The 17,503-nt window shown below is 41.5% G+C and overlaps 1 protein-coding gene across 5 annotated transcripts in view; it reads left to right on the top strand.

The window, feature by feature from the left end:
• Positions 1–17,503, top strand: part of CFAP70 (cilia and flagella associated protein 70) — a 172,418-nt gene that overhangs the window by 135,394 nt on the left and 19,521 nt on the right. For all 5 annotated transcript variants that reach the window (XM_066348835.1, XM_066348832.1, XM_066348833.1 and 2 more), the window contains one exon: positions 10,548–10,649. In XM_066348835.1, the coding sequence (XP_066204932.1) occupies positions 10,548–10,649 (102 nt within the window). The remainder of the gene's footprint in view (positions 1–10,547; positions 10,650–17,503) is intronic.

Here is a 17,503-nt window from a genome sequence, read left to right as displayed (position 1 = left end):
CTTCTTTAGATTTTTCTTTTCTGGGAAGCGCTTTATCTGTCCTTTGATTTTCAATAACTGCAAAAAAAATTAATGATAACTTTTCTGGGTAGAGTAATCTTGGTTGTAGGTGCTTGCTTTTCATCACTTTGAATATTTCATTGCTGCGGACCAGCGCAGCTCCAAATAATGGTGCGGAATTAAGGAAATACACTTTGTCAGAACAAAACCAATGGGACCGGGAGGACTCCTCAAACTGCCTGGCAGTATCTGAGTGCCTCATAGCCCCAGTTCGCTTTATTATATAGACCTATGCAAATCAAGGACCCTGATACAAAGTTGCACATCAAAGGCTAAGACAGGAACTCTCCCAAGGCAAAAACAGGATAGGTTAGTGAAATTTACACAGGATACATTAGTGAAATTTACAAACATCTGAAACAAACAAAGAGTCAGAGGAAGGGCATGTATATTGCTTCCTGCAACCCAAGGAAACAAGTGGAGTGGGTGCAAATACTCAGCATCAAAGCCAAATATGGAGATGGAGGGGGTAGAACTTAGCCTTTTGCTAAGCCTTGAATCTATAATGGCTTCCTGCCATTAACAGTCCACAACATATCCCTTTTATTTTTTATTTTTAATTTGTGTGCTGAGATTTGCACTTACCTGATTTCCTAGTTTCCCAGATTCTAATTTGGAAGCAGATGGAAAAAATACAGAACAAAGACAATTAGTATAGCCAATGCTAACAGATACCCAAAAACAAGTATACTAATACATCACAGTGATTAAAGCCTTTAAGCAAACTCTTTAAGCTAATACAACAAGAATCTATAAAAGAGTAATGTCCTTAACGTGTTCACCAAGTCCAAGTTGGCACCAACACCATTCCAAATCTCTGCAAATGCAACCCAACCCCAGTTCAGTCCATCAAAAACTGTCACAGGAGCAGGAGTCCAGGAAAAGTGCACATCAGGAGAAGTCCACATGGCACTGGAATTGCCGTCACACTTCCACACTCTGCAGTTAGTGTCAAAGTCCCAATGACCGCTGCTCCCAGCTGGCAATGACCCAGGTAGACTGGAAAAGCCATCTGCAGCACACATGAAGACGGAGCTTCCGTTTTCTTTAAACTGGAAAGATGAACCCAGGGGTCCTATACTGGAGCTTTACAGCCATGGGGTGGTGAGGAGAACCTTGGGATACACTAAGCTGGGGTGACAGAGGTAAATTTGTAAGTTGGCAAAAAAGGAAAAAAGGAGCTCTGAATTAGGAGTAGGTCCTAGCCTAAAATATGAGTGGGGCATTGAGGCAGGAGGAATAAAGGAAAGACTATATATTAATCAAAGCAGCAGAAAACAGGACTATCAAGACCCACAACAGAGATCTTCGAGAGAAGAATAAAAAACCTGAATATTCAGGCAAGACATAGTTAAATGGCCCTTGTGTAAATGAGATCAGTCTACTGGCTACTTGGAAGAAATACCCCAGGCTCATCCACAGTGTCATAGATGGGGCCGACGGCCCTGGGCACCTTTTAGCCTTCAATGGCAAATCCCACTATTCTGGGCAAGGTTAGGTCACAGGTGGCTGGAGCAGGGCTGGAAGAAACTGAACCCTCCCTTAGAGGAGTGAGGGGGAAGCCTACCTTCCAGTGTGTCCCTTCTTCCTCACAGCAAAGGCATGTAAGCCTGGCAGGCTTTGGCTCAAATGACCATCCTTTCACTATTGAAGCAGGGCCCTGATGAATTTCCAGTTGGAGCATTGAGCCTTTGAGGGTGTATGCCAAGAGCTAGTATTTTACCTGATCTCCTTTGGGCTTTTTCTGCCTCTTGGTACCTTAAAAGCATGCTCAGAAGATCTCGCTGAGGGGCTTGAGAGTCCCAATCTGCCTATATATCTAGAGCTATTTGGAAAAAGACAAAACAGTGTTATTAGCTGAATCAAATAAAAAAAAGGGGGGTAGTAGTTTGCAGGACAAAAAATTTGGCATCTCTTGTACATCAGCATTCAAAAGAAACTGTTTGAAGTAAAAAGCATGACAGGGTAGACCTGCAGGGGCTCCAGGACATGACCCCCCCCCCTTTCTTTTTTCTTTTTATATTATTTACAATTGATCTTCAAGCAAATGTTAAGCACACTACAATATTTTGACTTCAAAGATTGCAAGAAATTCTTGACTTTGTTAACTTTTAACAAAAATAGAGTAAATGCACCTTCAAGTAACACTCCCACACTTATCAAAACACCCCCTTAATATTAATTAACAAGCACCTTAAAGAGTACATATCAAAACTGAAAAATCCCAGTGTGATCTTTATTATTCTCCTATAGTAAAAAAAAATCTTTACACTTTTATTATGTAAATCTATGCTGCCCAAGCCTTCCACTTGCAGCCTGGAGCAGCCTGGCCAAACCAGCAAGTCTTTTGGATCCAAAATGAGCGCGCTTTACTTATTCCAAACAAAATTATATTTATGTAGGGAAATGAAATTATTTTTATTTTGTTTTCAATACTAGAGCCAGCATTTCCAAAATTATTATTATTACTTTTCATGTAAGGACTTAATTCAGGCCTTATAAACAAAGACACTTAAACATTAAACAAAGACTTCACATACAATCACACAAATCAAGAGTGAAACCCGGGGTTTTAGAGATTAAACTATGGCCTGCTTGATCTTAAGTAGGGCTACCTTAATAGGAACGTAATAAGGATATATACTAAACAGAGATCTCTCTCGAAAAATCTCAAGACGGCCGTATGAGATTTCTGTTCAGCAACACCCAAATCAGGCCCCCCCTTTTGCCCTCTTTTCAAGCAATGGAGCAGAAAAGAAATAAAACATTGAAAAAAATTAGGTAATAATAATTGAGAAAGGGAAGAGAGCATAGTAAAATAAGTCTTATGCAATTGCTCTTGTGAAGTGATTCTCTCATCTAGAATCATGGTGTCTCACCAGTCGTTCAGGGATCCACCGAGGAGCTTCAGCAGATCTAGGAAAAACACACACATATCCTCAGCCCCATAAGAGAACAGGGTCTGGCCCTTGCCAGATTCCTGTGAGCGGGTCCCTCCATCGCACTTCAGGGAAGGCTTTCCTTGCAGGGTTCCAGAGTCTCTCTGCTGCTGAATGACCCTGTACATCAGTATTCAAAAAATTTGAAGTAAAAAGAGCATGACAAAGATTTGCACGAGTTTTCTAATACTTAAGTTGCTATTTGGCTCCTAACTCTGAACACACCTCACAATGCACTAACCAAATCAGTAAGTCTTAAGGATCTACATTCTATTCTATTTAAATTTAAATGAGTGCTCCTTACAAGTTCTAAAAACATTTTATTTTTTCTAAATATTAGAGCCAGCATTTCCAATTTTTGCATGCAAACAAAACCTTAATTTAGGCCTTAAAAACAGACACATTTTGACAACATTAAACAAAGACTAAACAGAAACAAGAATTAGACGAACCAGACAAACCAGAGAGAAACCTGGGATTTCAGAGCACATCCAGATTAGAAAGATGCCTGCCTGATATTAGTCAGGGCATTTTCTGACAGAGAGACTGAAGGATGTGACTAAACAAAATCTTCCCAAGAAAATTTGCTCTCGGCAGCTGCTGGGATATTTTCCATAGTCAGATCCAACACAGGTCCCCTGCCTCAACTTCCAGGCAAAGAACAAGAAAGAAACAAAATGATAGTTCAGAAGACCGCAGTCAAAACATTCAAGAAGGCCCTGGCCGGTTGGCTCAGTGGTAGAGCATTGGCCTGGTGTGCAGAAGTCCCGGGTTCGATTCCTGGCCAGGGCACACAGGAGAAGCGCCCAACTGCTTCTCCACCCCTCCCCCTTTCCTTCCTCTCTGTCTCTCTCTCCCCCTCCTGCAGCCAAGGCTCCATTGTAGCAAAGATGGCCCGGGTGCTGGGGATGGCTCTGTGGCCTCTGCCTCAGGCGCTAGAGTGGCTCTGGTCATGGCATAGCGACGCCCTGGATGGGCAGAGCATCGCCCCCTGGTGGGCAGAGCGTCGCCCCCTGGTAGGCATGCTGGGTGGATCCCGGTCGGGCGCATGCGGGAGTCTGTCTGACTGTCTCTCCCCATTTCTAGCTTCAGAAAAATACAAAAAAAAGAAAATCAGCCCATGACAGAAAAAGCTGTAATTTTCCTAATACCTGAGTCCATTCTCAAATTCTATATTCGCTGTAACTGGCAGCTCAGGTTGATTATGCTGAGATTTTTTTCCTACCTCAACAGCCCCTTCATGAGTGTCCAACTTCCACAGCAAATAATCACCCCCGGAGAGACAAGCACAAGCAATCACCTTCCAGTCATTTGGGGGAAGAGCCTTTGCCCTAATAGTATCTAATAAACCAAGTGAAAAAGGGGCAGTAGGCCCATACTGAACACAAACAAGTTTAAGCTCTTTCAGAGCTCTAAAAGGTACAGGTTCATGTTCTCGCACTAGTCTCCCTGTATCATCCTGTCTTTCTACAACAGGAAAATGGGTAAAGCTACCATGTATTGTTTCCCCTACATTTTGAACCTGGTCTATAGATTGTTGGAGAGGGGATATCCCAGATTTTGAGCTATAGACTCTGGAATCAGCCCAATAAGGGAATGGAGGAGCAGAGGGTTGAATGTAGGAAGGAGCTGAGGGCAGCGGAGGCCCCACAGCTAAGGCAGCCATAGCCATGGATTTTTCATCCCCCCGTCATCCTCAGACTTCAAGTTATCCTCGTATTCACATCCCTCTGTTTCCGGCTTACCCTGATACTCTTCAGACAATGATTTGTCTTCATACGGAAACATTTTTACAAAAAGGTCCCTTATTTTTTACCCTATCTGTCCCATATTCTTTTACTCCCAACTACACTTTCCCCAAAAACTTTATTTACTCACTATGCGCACTTCACTTTGGGGAGTTCCGTCACCTGCCTTCAGTTTTAGTTTCCTCGTACTCAAGTCGTCTGTTTGGGTGCCACTTGCCGCGGACCAGCACAGCTCCAAATAACGGTGTGGAATTAAGGAAACACACTTTGTCAGAACAAAACCGATGGGACCGGGAGGACTCCTCAAACTGCCTGGCAGTATCTGAGTGCCTCATAGCCCCAGTTTGCTTTATTATATAGACCTATGCAAATCAAGGACCCTGATACAAAGTTGCACATCAAAGGCTAAGACAGGAACTCTCCCAAGGCAAAAACAGGATACATTAGTGAAATTTACACAGGATACATTAGTGAAATTTACAAACATCTGAAACAAACAAAGAGTCAGAGGAAGGGCATGTATATTGCTTCCTGCAACCCAAGGAAGCAAGTGGAGTGGGTGCAAATACTCAGCATCAAAGCCAAATATGGAGATGGAGGGGGTAGAACTTAGCCTTTTGCTAAGCCTTGAATCTATAATGGCTTCCTGCCATTAACGGTCCACAACATTTCATGCCAATCCCTTCTGGCCTGCAATAGAAATTTCAGCTTGGAGTTTCATGGGAATTCCTGTGTAGGTAACTAACTGCTTTTCTCTTGCTCCTTTTAAGATCCTATCTTTGTCTTTAATCTTTGGCATTTTAATTATGATATGTCTTGGTGTGAGCTTCCTTGGGTTCACCTTGGTTGGGACTCTGTGCTTCCTGAACTTGTATGTTTTCCATCACTATTTCTTCATACAGGTTTTGAATTCCTTCTCTCTGTCTTCTGCTCTGGTACCCCTATGATGCAAATGTTGATATACTTGATTATCCCAGAGGCTCTCAAACTATCTTTACTTTTTTTTTTTTTTTTGTCTTTTTTCTTTTTACAAAGTTTTTTATTGAAGCTATTGGGGTGACATTGGTTAATAAAATTATCTAGGTTTTAAGTGTACAATTCTATAATACATCATCTGTATATTGTATTGTGTGTTCACCACTCAAAGTTGTCTCCTTCTGTCCCCATTTATACTCTTTTACCCTATTTTACCTGCCCCTACTCCTCCCCCCCTCTGAAATCCCCATACTGTTGTCTGTGACTAAGGATTTTTGTTTACATTTTCTGCTTAATCCCTTCACCTTTTTCACCAGCCCCTAAGCCCCCCTCCCCTCTGTCAACTATAATCCTGTTCTCTGTATCTGTGAGTCTGTTTCTATTTTGTTTGTTTGTTTTGTTCATTAGGTTTTTTCTTTATTTTTTTGGATTCTTTTTTCTTTTTTGCTGTTTTGATTGGGTGTTTTCTGCTACTTTATCTTCCAAATTGCTGATTCTGTCCTCTGCTTCATCTACTCTACTTTTATTCCCTCTAATGTATTCTTCATTTCAATTATTTTATTCTTCATTCTTGACTTGTTCTTTTTTATGGTTTCTATTTCCATTTTATATTTTCTATTAAAAAGTATATTTTTTAAGTTCTTACTGAGATCCTTGAGTGTCCTTACAACCAATGTTTTGACCTCTTCGTCTGGTAGATTTCTTGTCCTCATTTTGGCTGCTTCACTGGATTTGTTTTTATGTGGTAGATAGAGCTGCTAATCTTCAGGTTCTGGAAAAGTGACATTATGTAATATGGGCCCAGTAGCATAGTCTCCCCACATATCTGCACCAAGAGCTCCAGGTGTGTCTTTTGTGTGGGTTGTGTGCATACTGTTGTAATTGTTGTTGAGCCTTGATTGCTGTTGGCACATCAGTAGGAGCATTGACTCTCAGGCTGATTGGTTGTGAGGACTGGCTATGACTATAGTGGAAGAGCTGTTGTGCCAGGGCGGACCCTACAGAGTAGGATTTCTTTAGTGGGGTTCTTGTGCCTACTGAGTCTGTTCTTTGGATGTGTCATTTGTGGAGGTGGTGCTCTGTTTTGATCTGAGGCTGGCAACTGGGTGTGTTCATTCTGGAGCCTTTTGGGAAGGGCTCTGGTACAGACCAAGGTCAGCTGCTACCTGTGCCCTGTCTTGGGCCACTTGATATGAGCTACAAATTGATCTGCCAATGGTTGCTTCTTGTGCTGGGCTTTGAGGTGCCTGGGAGATGCTAAACTACAAACAGGCTGGCTGTCAAGGTCAGATGCTGCTTGTTTAGGGTTTGTGAACCTTTGAAAGATTTTAGGAAAGTCTGTAGCATGAGCTAAGACAGGCTGTTTGTATGGAAAAGCCATTGGAAGCGGCTTGAGTCGGCTAAATGTTGGGTGGGGAGGAGATCTTAGGGAATCACTAGGGCAGGGTGAGGGGTTTTAGCTAAGATGGCAAAGATTCAGATATGGCACCCACCTGTACATATAGGCAAGGTAGAAGAAGGGCCCAACAAAGGAACAATGGCTTCTGTCAGCACTTCTGTCTTGGAGACAGCTGCCCTTCCAGCCCTTGCCCTAAAGCCAGACAGTTCTTTCTTGTATGTCTCTTGTGCCTTTAAAGCTGTTACCCAACAACTGGAACTCAGAGTGATTGAGTCCAAGTAAGTCCGTGAGTGGACCCTTTAAGAGGAACATCTGGGACTCCAGCCACCCTTAGTCTTACTCAGCCACAATCTCTGCTGATTTTCACAGCCAGAAGTTATGAGGACTTCTCTTGCCTTTACTGGAAGCCTGGGCTGGGAAGTCTGGCTTGGGGCTGGAACTCTCACTCTTTAGAGGGCACCTCTGCAGCCACATGTGGGTGTGGTACCAGCTTGGTCCACATCTCTGCCCTTCCTACCAGTCTGATGTAGCTTCTTCTGTATATCCTTAGTTATAGAACTTCTATTCAGCTAGACTTCACATTATTCTCAATGATGGTTGTTCTGTAGTTTAGTTGTAATTTTGATGTGGTTATGGGAGGAGGTGAGCACAGCATTACTTACACTGCCATCTTGACTGGCATCTCAATAGGTATCTTAATTTGTATTTTTATCACTAAAGAAGTTAAACTCATGTGATACAAGTATTTCTTTACTTGTGAATTACCTGTTCATTTCCCAGGTTCCATTTACATTTCACTTCATAGCATTACATTTCACTTCATAGTATACCCCTTACCACTTTGCTGAAACTTCTCTGACAGAAGTCCACAATAACATACTAATTGCCAAATGCAATAGACACTTAGATGAAGTCTCTGTGACACTTAACTCTGTTGACTACTTCCTATTGAAGCCTTCTCTTGATATCTACAATACTGCATTCACATTGTTTCAGTTCTTTGCTTTCCTCTCTGGTATTTCATTCTCAACCTTTTTCAGGGGCTTCTAGTCTTTTAATCACCATAACTGTTAGATCTACTGAGGTGTTCTTAACTACCACTTGTGCTCTAATGAATCCTTAAGCTTCAGTTCATAATACTATTCAACTTCTGACCCTTATATCTAACATTGTAATGAACATCTCCATTTGATGGTTCAAAACCATCAAAATGTGCATATCCAAAATATAATCTAACTTATCTCTGAAGGATTCTTACATTCCTTAAGCCTTATACTTCTCAAGTATTTCCTGCCTTGGTGAATAAGACTATAATAAACCTAATCAACCAATCCAGAAATCAAAAAGCTATCCTAGTCTACTTTTCCTATTTTTGATCTAGTCATCAAATATTCTTTTGATTTTGTCTCTTAAACATCTCTTGAGTCTATTGTCTCCTATTCATATCTACCTTAACTGCTCTAATTCAAGCCTCATTCCTTCTTTATCTTTTGGGGTGCTCTCTGTCCTCCCTCAAGTCATTTCCAACATTGTTACCAAAGTGGTCTTTAATATATACAAATACCATATTATTCCCCTACTTATATCTTTCAATGGCTACCCCTTATTTCACAATAAAATTCAGATTCCTTAGAATGAACATATAGGGTGGGGCAAAAGTAGGCTTATACATTTTGAGTATGTGAAACAGTTTATTCTTGTATTCTTATTTATTATTATATTATTTTGCATATGAGCAACTTTAAACCTACTTTTCCTACTTGTGTCCCACTCTTCAGTCTTACCACTTTATTTCTCTCTCTCTCTTCTCCAGCCACACAGATATACTTGAGTTTTCTGAGCATGTCATGCTATTTATGCATTTATATATAATATTTCTTTTACCTGGAATGCCTTTCTTCACCTTTTACAACTAGCAACTTCTAATTGCCTTTCAAGATTTATTTTAGCAATGTTTCTTCTCAGAGTGTTCTTTAATCTCAGGTAGAATTATTACTATTTTCCTTTGTCCCTTCATAAGATTATATGTTTGCTTTTATTATAGAGATGTTTATTCTGTATTGGAATTATTTGTGTGTTTGAGTTTTTTTCTTTTCTTTTTTAACATATCTGTCAGTAAACTCTTTGATGGCAGGGCTTGTATTTTACCATTATGTCCCCAGAATCTAACATACTGTCTAATAGAGAGTAAATCCTTAGCACACATACGCTGATTGAATAATGAATCAGTATCTCAGAGACATTTAAAGTGTAGGCCAAGTTATGGGCTTTAGTCTTCATATTGTCTTGGGCCTAGAAATTCATTATTTTCTAAAACAAAAAAATAAATAAAGAGCTACTTTATTGGGGAAAGGAGTGCTTTATTCTCTCCTCAGATGGCCTTTTGGAACAATTTACAAAGCAACTCAAAGTTTTAGGAAGCAGCAATCATATCCATGTAACCAGAGTTCAGGAAGCATGCTAGAGTTGCTGGTTATTGTATTGATTACTCAACATTGTGCTATTAATAACTAATTTTAGGGAAAAGGAAGCTTTCTGAATGATAGCGTTTTGACAGTCTAAAAGGACTTTTACCTTAAGAAAGCGATGCAGGGCCCTGGCCGGTTGGCTCAGTGGTAGAGCGTCGGCCTGGCATGCGGGAGTCCCAGGTTCAATTCCCGGCCAGGGCACACAGGAGAAGCACCCATCTGCTTCTCCACCCCTCCCCCTCTCCTTCCTCTCTGTCTCTCTCTTCCCCTCCTGCAGCCAAGGCTCCATTGGAGCAAAGTTTGTCCGGGCGCTGAGGATGGCTCTGTGGCCTCTGCCTCAGGCACTAGAATGGCTCTGATTGAGGCAGAGCGACGCCCCAGATGGGCAGAGCATCGCCCCCTGGTAGGCAAGCTGGGTGGATCCCGGTCGGGCACATGCAGGTGTCTGACTGCCTCCCCGTTTCCAACTTCGGAAAAATACAAAAAAAAAAAAAAAAAAGGAAAAAAGAAAGCGATGCAGAATTTAAAGGAAAAAACTGTAAATATAGTTGTATAGTATATGGGAAAATCACTGAATGAGGCACACATGACAGTAAATACTTCTGGTTTTCCAACCCTAGTACCTGTCTCCACGGCTCAGGGATGCCCTGCTGGGACAGCTATAGAGGAAAGAAGGAAGAGAGAGGTATAAGTTGAGAGCCTAGAAGGTAGGGTCCAGATTCCCCTACCTGGCTTTTTAAGCTAAGCAGTTTTACATTTAAGTAGTTTATATACTAGGCCACCACACAGTGGTGAAGAAAGAGTTCTGTTGCTAAAAATTTAAAAAGTTAAAAGCTATTGTTATATGTCATGTACACCAATGTTATTTGGACATAGTATTTTCAGCTAAGCTGACTCCAGCTAGCTTAGGTGAAAACTAAGTTGACTTAACAACTCACATGTCTTCTTTTTTGTCAAGCTGGAGGAGATCATGGAGGCAGAGGATGCTCTCTCTGAAGCCAATGCATTGAACAACTTCAACGCTGAAGTATGGGCATACCTGGCTCTGGTCAGCCTGAAAGTGAGTGTTTATTGTCTTTGCACAATGCAGTCTTAGGGCAAAGAGATGAGGATGAGGAACTAAGTAAAGGAAGACCTAGCAGGATGGCCATTAATGCGTGATAGCTGAGGTTTGATCAGGTTCAGATTTGGTCATTATATAAACGACAAAGGAGGGACCAGGTCTGGGAAGACTTTACCTGAAAAATGCTTTAAAATTATATACTCAAATATGTTTGTCTGAAAAGGAGATTCTAAAAATGGAAGTGAGCCATTTGGCCTTGGTGGTCATGAGTGAGCTGGAGTGGGGTGAGCCAGGGCTGATTCCTGGGTTGGGCCAGAGTTCTGGGTTGGGTAGGCTCCCTGCAGCACTTTTGAGCTACTGCACAGGTCTAACCTAGTGTATGTCCTGCCTCAAGATAAAGGAGGATGTGGGGATCAAAGCCTGGCCTAGGATTGGGATTAGGAACACTGAATGGGGAGCTCTGCAAGGGCACTGACTGACAGTGCAGTGGAGGGAAGATTAGACATGGGGGCAGTGAGTCATTCTCCTCCTGCCCCCCCTGGGTACCTCTCCCCACCTGCCTGTGCTCTCACATTTATGGGACAATGGTAAGCATTCCTTCTATAGTCATTCCAATTATGCTCTGAATCTACAAAAATTCCTGGAGTCATACATATACCCTCTGATTTCCCACTTTGTAAATTATGTATGGCGTAGAAAAGCTATATAAGAATCCAATGATAAAAATAAAGGCAAAATAGGCTATAAGGGTATGCCAAGACCAACTTGGCAAAGGGTGTGCACGACAGGAAGGTGCTGTAGGATTTAAGAGAAAACACACACAAGACACAATGTAGAGAAAAGATGGGTACAGGGGACTCCCAGCCTCTAAGACTGAGAGCCCAGATCTCTGCAGCCTCATCGTGTTTATTAATTTCTTTACTCATCAAGAAAATTAGCAGAGCCTGGGTCAAATTAGCCTAGAATGGATTAAAGTGCAGAGAAGGATGATTAACAAATACCTTTCAGGTATGTAGGGAAAAGGCTAAAGGGATCAGCTGCTTCCTTTAACCCAGTGGCAGTCACCTGCTCCCTACCGCCCACTAGTGGACATTCCAGCTTTCATGGTGGGCGGTGTTAGCAGAGCAACCAAAGTATAAATAAAAAGATAGATTTAACTATAATAAGTTGTTTTATAAAGATTTATTCTGCCAAACTTAGCGAAAATCCAACATAAAGTACTTGGTAAGTAATTATTATTATATGCTTTAACTTGCTGTAACTCTGCTTTATAAATTTTATAAAGTAAAGTTACTTTCCTACTTTATAAATCACCATTACTGTGGAACTGGTGCACAGTTAGAAAATTTTAGTACTAACAGAGATACAAAAGTGGGCGGTAGGTATAAAAAGTTGACTAGCCCTGATTTAAACAATCTCATCAGTGCTTGCTGGGGCCGGTGCCCCTCAGGACCTGGCATTCCAAAATCCACACCAAAGATTTGTTTCAGGTCAGCATCTAATCTCTGGCCATTTTCCTATATGTCCCCCTTTTTGTTTTTGTATAGCTGCATAAACAGTTTTTGCAGCCTCCTTCTGTATTAATTGTTAGAGAGTTTGTTGCAAGCACCTAAGGAAGCTACAGCAAGAAGAGCAAAAACTGCAACCGTCATGTTAGGCTATCACCAAAGTTTTCTGCTGCTTCAATTGTTTCTCTGCTTCTTGGCACAGATGTTTTATCTGCCCCCACTTTGGAAGAGCTGCCTTCTTCCTTGTTTGCATTGGTCCCGCCAGACGGGGGGTCTAGACGTTTAGTCCCCCCATCTGCATGATTGGGGTTCCAGGTCATTCATGAATTTTCTGTTTTCTCTCACTCATGATAGGGTTTTACTTGATGAGTGGGTACCCAAAGTGGGGCTTCTCCTGTAGAAGGTGAGATACAAGCAAAACCTCGTCCCTAGGTTAGCAGTTGTCCCATTACCCAAAGATTGGTCACCAGATCCTGTCACCGTGGATATTCTGAAATAGAAGATAAGCAGAGTAATGTTGATCCACGCTGTGGAGAGCAAAGAAGGTGGATAATTCAAAAAATTAAGAGTTGGCCCTGGCTGGTTGGCTCAGCAGTAGAGCGTTGGCCTGGCATGCAGAAGTCCCGGGTTTGATTCCTGGCCAGGGCACACAGGAGAGGCGCCCATCTGCTTCTCCACCCCTCCCCCTCTCCTTCCTCTCTGTCTCACTCTTCCCCTCCCACAGCCGAGGCTCCATTGGAGCAAAGTTGGCCCGGGCGCTGAGGATGACTCCGTGGCCTCTGCCTCAGGTGCTAGAATGGCTCTGGATGCAACAGAGCAACGCCCCAGAGGGGCAGAGCATCGCCCCCTAGTGGGCATGCCGGGTGGATCCCGGTCGGGCGTATGTGGGAGTCTGTCTGATTGCCTCCCCGTTTCCAGCTTCGGAAAAATGAAAAAAAAAGAAAAGAAAAAAAGAGTAAACAATGCTTTATACAATTGAGTTGCCAGTTTGTTGTAATTCAGGAAAAAGATTAGTAAGAGGTTGTGATAAAGGTTTTAACAAAGCTGTTTCAATCATCTTTGTGACTTGTACTACATAAGCAGAATCACTAACAATGTTAACTGGATGGGGAAAATCCTGTAAAGCAGAAATAACAGCATATAATTCAGCTTATTGAGCAGAAAAACCCAGGGTGTATTGTATTGTTTCTGTATTGCCCCAGTATAGCCAACATGTCCATTACCAGAGCCATAACTAAAGGTGGTGGTGGCATTAGATAAAGCCTCCAGCCGGGTAATATGAGGTAAAATCCATTGAGTGTGCCTCAGGAACTGGATATGAGGGTTTTTTGGATAATGTTTATCAATAATCCCTATGAAATCAGCAAAAGTTAACTGCCAGTGTAAATGATTCTGAAAATAAGAAAAAAATGTCAGCATTTGTTAAGGGAAGGATGATAGTAGACTGATCACATCCCACAAATTGTCAAATCTGTTCTCTTCCTTTGAGAATAAGTGAAGACGTGAGATCAAGATAGGGAGAGAGATTTTACGGTAGAATTGAGTTGTTATAAAGTACTGCAATCTGCAGGTAACATAGAGACACCCAGCAGGTTACAGAAGAACTTTGAGGAGTTTATTAATTAGCCAGTTAGCTAGCTACACAGAGAATGGTCCCAAATCATGTAGGTTCTCTTACCGTTCTGAACCTTCCTTTATACAAAATCAAGTACTGGTTGGGGTAGGTAAGGAGGAGGAACATGATACAATAATCAATTACTAACAAGCTTACAACATCTAGCTATAGGATCTATTAAAAGGAAAAAGCATTCTTACACATCAAGACTACAAGATACAGTAGTGATAATTGTTTTACATACCTGGCAAAGACATTCCCAAATGTTCTAGTGTCTACCCCCTATCCCTGTCGCCACAATGAAATGTTAGGATAAGGAGAGACGCTAAATGAAATTACCTTTGCTAAAAGTGTTGGGGCTAGCTTATTAGGAAACCCAATAATAATCGCTTCTCGGCCTTTTGGCTAAGATCAAGTGTAGGAAACCCAATAAGCTAGTCCCCGCTTGTTTAGCTTACAAGTTTTATACATATAAAGGATTTCAAAAGGGATGATTATTAGAAGTATATAAAATGTTACAGAATGCAGATTTTTCAAGCAAGGGGTGTGAGCTCATGATCCTTTTGTCTAGAGGTATACGTCACTCTCAGGACTCCAGGAGGGGAGGAAGAGGTAGAATCCATGTGGGAATTTTTAATTGATATGTAAACATTGTCTCCTAAAGGCTCTTAAGGATGGGGAAGAGGAAGTTTTCAGATAAGTTTTAGCTCTTTGCTGTCTAGCAAGTAGGGGGCCTCAGTCCTTCCAAAGAACTATGATTAGCCTGACCAGGTGGTGGCGCAGTGGATAGAGCCTCGGACTGGGATGTGGAGGACCCAGGTTCAAGACCCCGAAGTCACCGGCTTGAGTGCGGGCTCATCTGGTTTGAGCAAGGCTCACCAGCTTGAGCCCAAGGTTGCTGGCTCGAGCAAGGGGTCACTTGGTCTACTGTAACCCCCCCCCCCCAATCAAGGCACATATGAGAAATTAATCAATGAACAACTAAGGAACCGCAACGAAGAATTGATGTTTCTCATCTCTCTCCCTTCCTGTCTGTCTGTCTGTCTCTATCTGTCCCTCTCTCTGACTCTCCCTGTCTCTGTAAAAAAAATAAAAATAAGAAAATAAAAATTAAATCAAAAAGAACTATGATTAATTACTTCAGAGAGATGAGAAGCATCAATCATTAGTTTTTCGTTGCACGTTGCAACACCTTAGTTGTTCATTGATTGCTTTCTCATATATGCCTTTGACCACGGGCCTTTAGCAGACTGAGTAACCCCTTGCTTGAGCCAGTGACCTTGGGCTCAAGCCGGTGAGCTTTTGCTCAAACCAGATGAACCCGCACTTAAGCTTGTGACCTCGGGGTCTCAAACCTGGGTCCTTCTGCATCCCAGTCCGATGCTCTATCCACTGCACCTCCACCTGGTGAGGCTCCCTGGGGTTTTTTTTTTTCAGAGAGGAGGGGTAAGTGGGCCTGACTCTTCCTTTTAAAATACTAATGTTAACAACCTTTGCAATTCTTTGGCACCTTATCACAGGTAAAAATAGCCATTCAACTAATTTATCATGTTGAACAATAACACCTGTAGGAGAATGTGATGAATTCATAAACACCATTAGGATTTTTGGATTCCACCTCAAAAGCCACTCTCTCTCTAACTGTTACTGTAAAAGCCATCTGTAACACATCCAAATCTCCCTCTCTACGGGCCTATAATATTCCTTTTTGAAGAGCCGATAACTGTGGTGGAGACTCCCTAGGTACAAAAATCAGATGCTGGAGGGGGTGGTAAAGGTTCCACAAAATCAATGAAAGGAGCAGATGGCGAAAAGTTGTGTCAACCTTCAGAGCACTTTCAGGCTCAGCATATTTAATCTCCTCAAATTCTTCATCTCCATCATTATCATCAGTTTGTAGAGGTTCTAAAACAGATTTTATTACAGTTCTCTCAAAAACTGATAGATCAAACAGAAAATAATTAAAGATATGGAAGATTTGAATAAAACAACAAAGTTCAGCTCAAACAACAGCATAAAACTCTGCACTTAACAATTAGAGAATACAAATTAAAAAAAACAATTAAGTAGAGAATACATATTCTTTTCAAGCACAAATGAATTATTTATATGCTATACCACAAAGACAGATTCAACAAATACATGTAAATCACACTACAGTAAAATTACATATCAACAACTAGTATAAAGTACTGCAATCCGCAGGTTACATAGAGACACCCGGCAGGTTACAGAAGAACTTCGAGGAGTTTACTAATTATCCGGCTTATTAATTAATAAGGGCATGGTCCCAAATCATGTAGGCTTTCTTACAGTTCTGAACTTTCTTTTATACAAAATCAAGTACTAGTTGAGGTGGGTAAGGAGGGGGAACATGATACAATAGTCAATTACTAACAAGCTTACAACATCTAGCTATAGGATCTATTAAAAGGAAAAAGCGCCTGACCAGGTGGTGGCGCAGTGGATAAAGTGTCGGACTGGGATGCGGAAGACACAGGTTCGAGACCCCGAGGTTACCAGGTTGAGTGCAGGCTCATCTGGTTTGAGCAAAAAAGCTCACCAGCTTGGACCCAAGGTCGCTGGCTTGAGCAAGGGGTTACTTGGTCTGCTGAAGGCCCACAGTCAAGATACATATGAGAAATCAATCAATGAACAACTAAGGTGTTGCAACAAAAAAACTGATGATTGATGCTTCTCATCTCTCCGTTCCTGTCTATCCCTCTCTCTGACTCTCCCTGTTTCTGTAAAAAAAAAAAAAAAAAAAAAAAAAAAAATAGGAAAAAGCATTCTTACACATCAAGACTACAAGGTAACACAAGTAGTGATAATTGTTTTACATACCTGGCAAAGATATTCCCAAATGTTCTAGTGTCTACCCCCCACCCTGTCGCCACAATGAAATGTTTAGCTTAGGATAAGGAGAGACGCTAAATGAAATTACCTTTGCTAAAAGTGTTGGGGCTAGCTTATTAGGAAACCCAATAAGCTAGTCCCTGCTTGCTTTAGTTTACAAGTTTTATACATATAAAAGATTTCAAAAGGGATGATTATTATAAAGCATATAAAATGTTACAGAATGCAGGTTTTTCAAGCAAGGGGAGTGGGCTCGTGATCCGTCACTCTCAGGACTCCAGGAGGGGAGGAAGTGTTAGAATCAGTGTAGGAATTTTTAATTAAGATATATAAACATTGTCTCCTAAAGGCTCTTAAAGATAGAGAAGAAGAGGAAGTTTTCAGATAAGTTTTACCTTCTTTGCTCTCTAGCAAATGGCCTCAATCTTTTTTTTTTTAATTTAATTTTTAATGGGGCGACATCAATAAATCAGGATACATATATTCAAAGATAATAACTCCAGGTTATCTTGTCGTTCACTTATGTTGCATACCCATCACCCAAAGTCAGATAGTACTCTGTCACCTTCTATCTAGTTTTCTTTGTGCCCCTCCCCCTCCCCCTTTCCCTCTCCCTCTCCCCCCTCCCCCCGTAACCACCACACTCTTATCAATGTCTCTTAGTTTCACTTTTATGTCCCACCTACGTATGGAATAATGCAGTGCCTGGTTTTTTCTGATTTACTTATTTCACTTCGTATAATGTTATCAAGATCCCACCATTTTGCTGTAAATGATCCGATGTCATCATTTCTTATGGCTGAGTAGTATTCCATAGTGTATATGTGCCACATCTTCTTTATCCAGTCATCTATTGACGGGCTTTTTGGTTG

The sequence above is a fragment of the Saccopteryx leptura genome, chromosome 9, assembly GCF_036850995.1.
Source record: "Saccopteryx leptura isolate mSacLep1 chromosome 9, mSacLep1_pri_phased_curated, whole genome shotgun sequence".
Taxonomy (NCBI): Eukaryota; Metazoa; Chordata; class Mammalia; order Chiroptera; family Emballonuridae; genus Saccopteryx; species Saccopteryx leptura.
The sequence above is the reverse complement of the archived record's forward strand: the minus strand, read 5'-3'. Positions and strand labels throughout refer to the sequence as shown.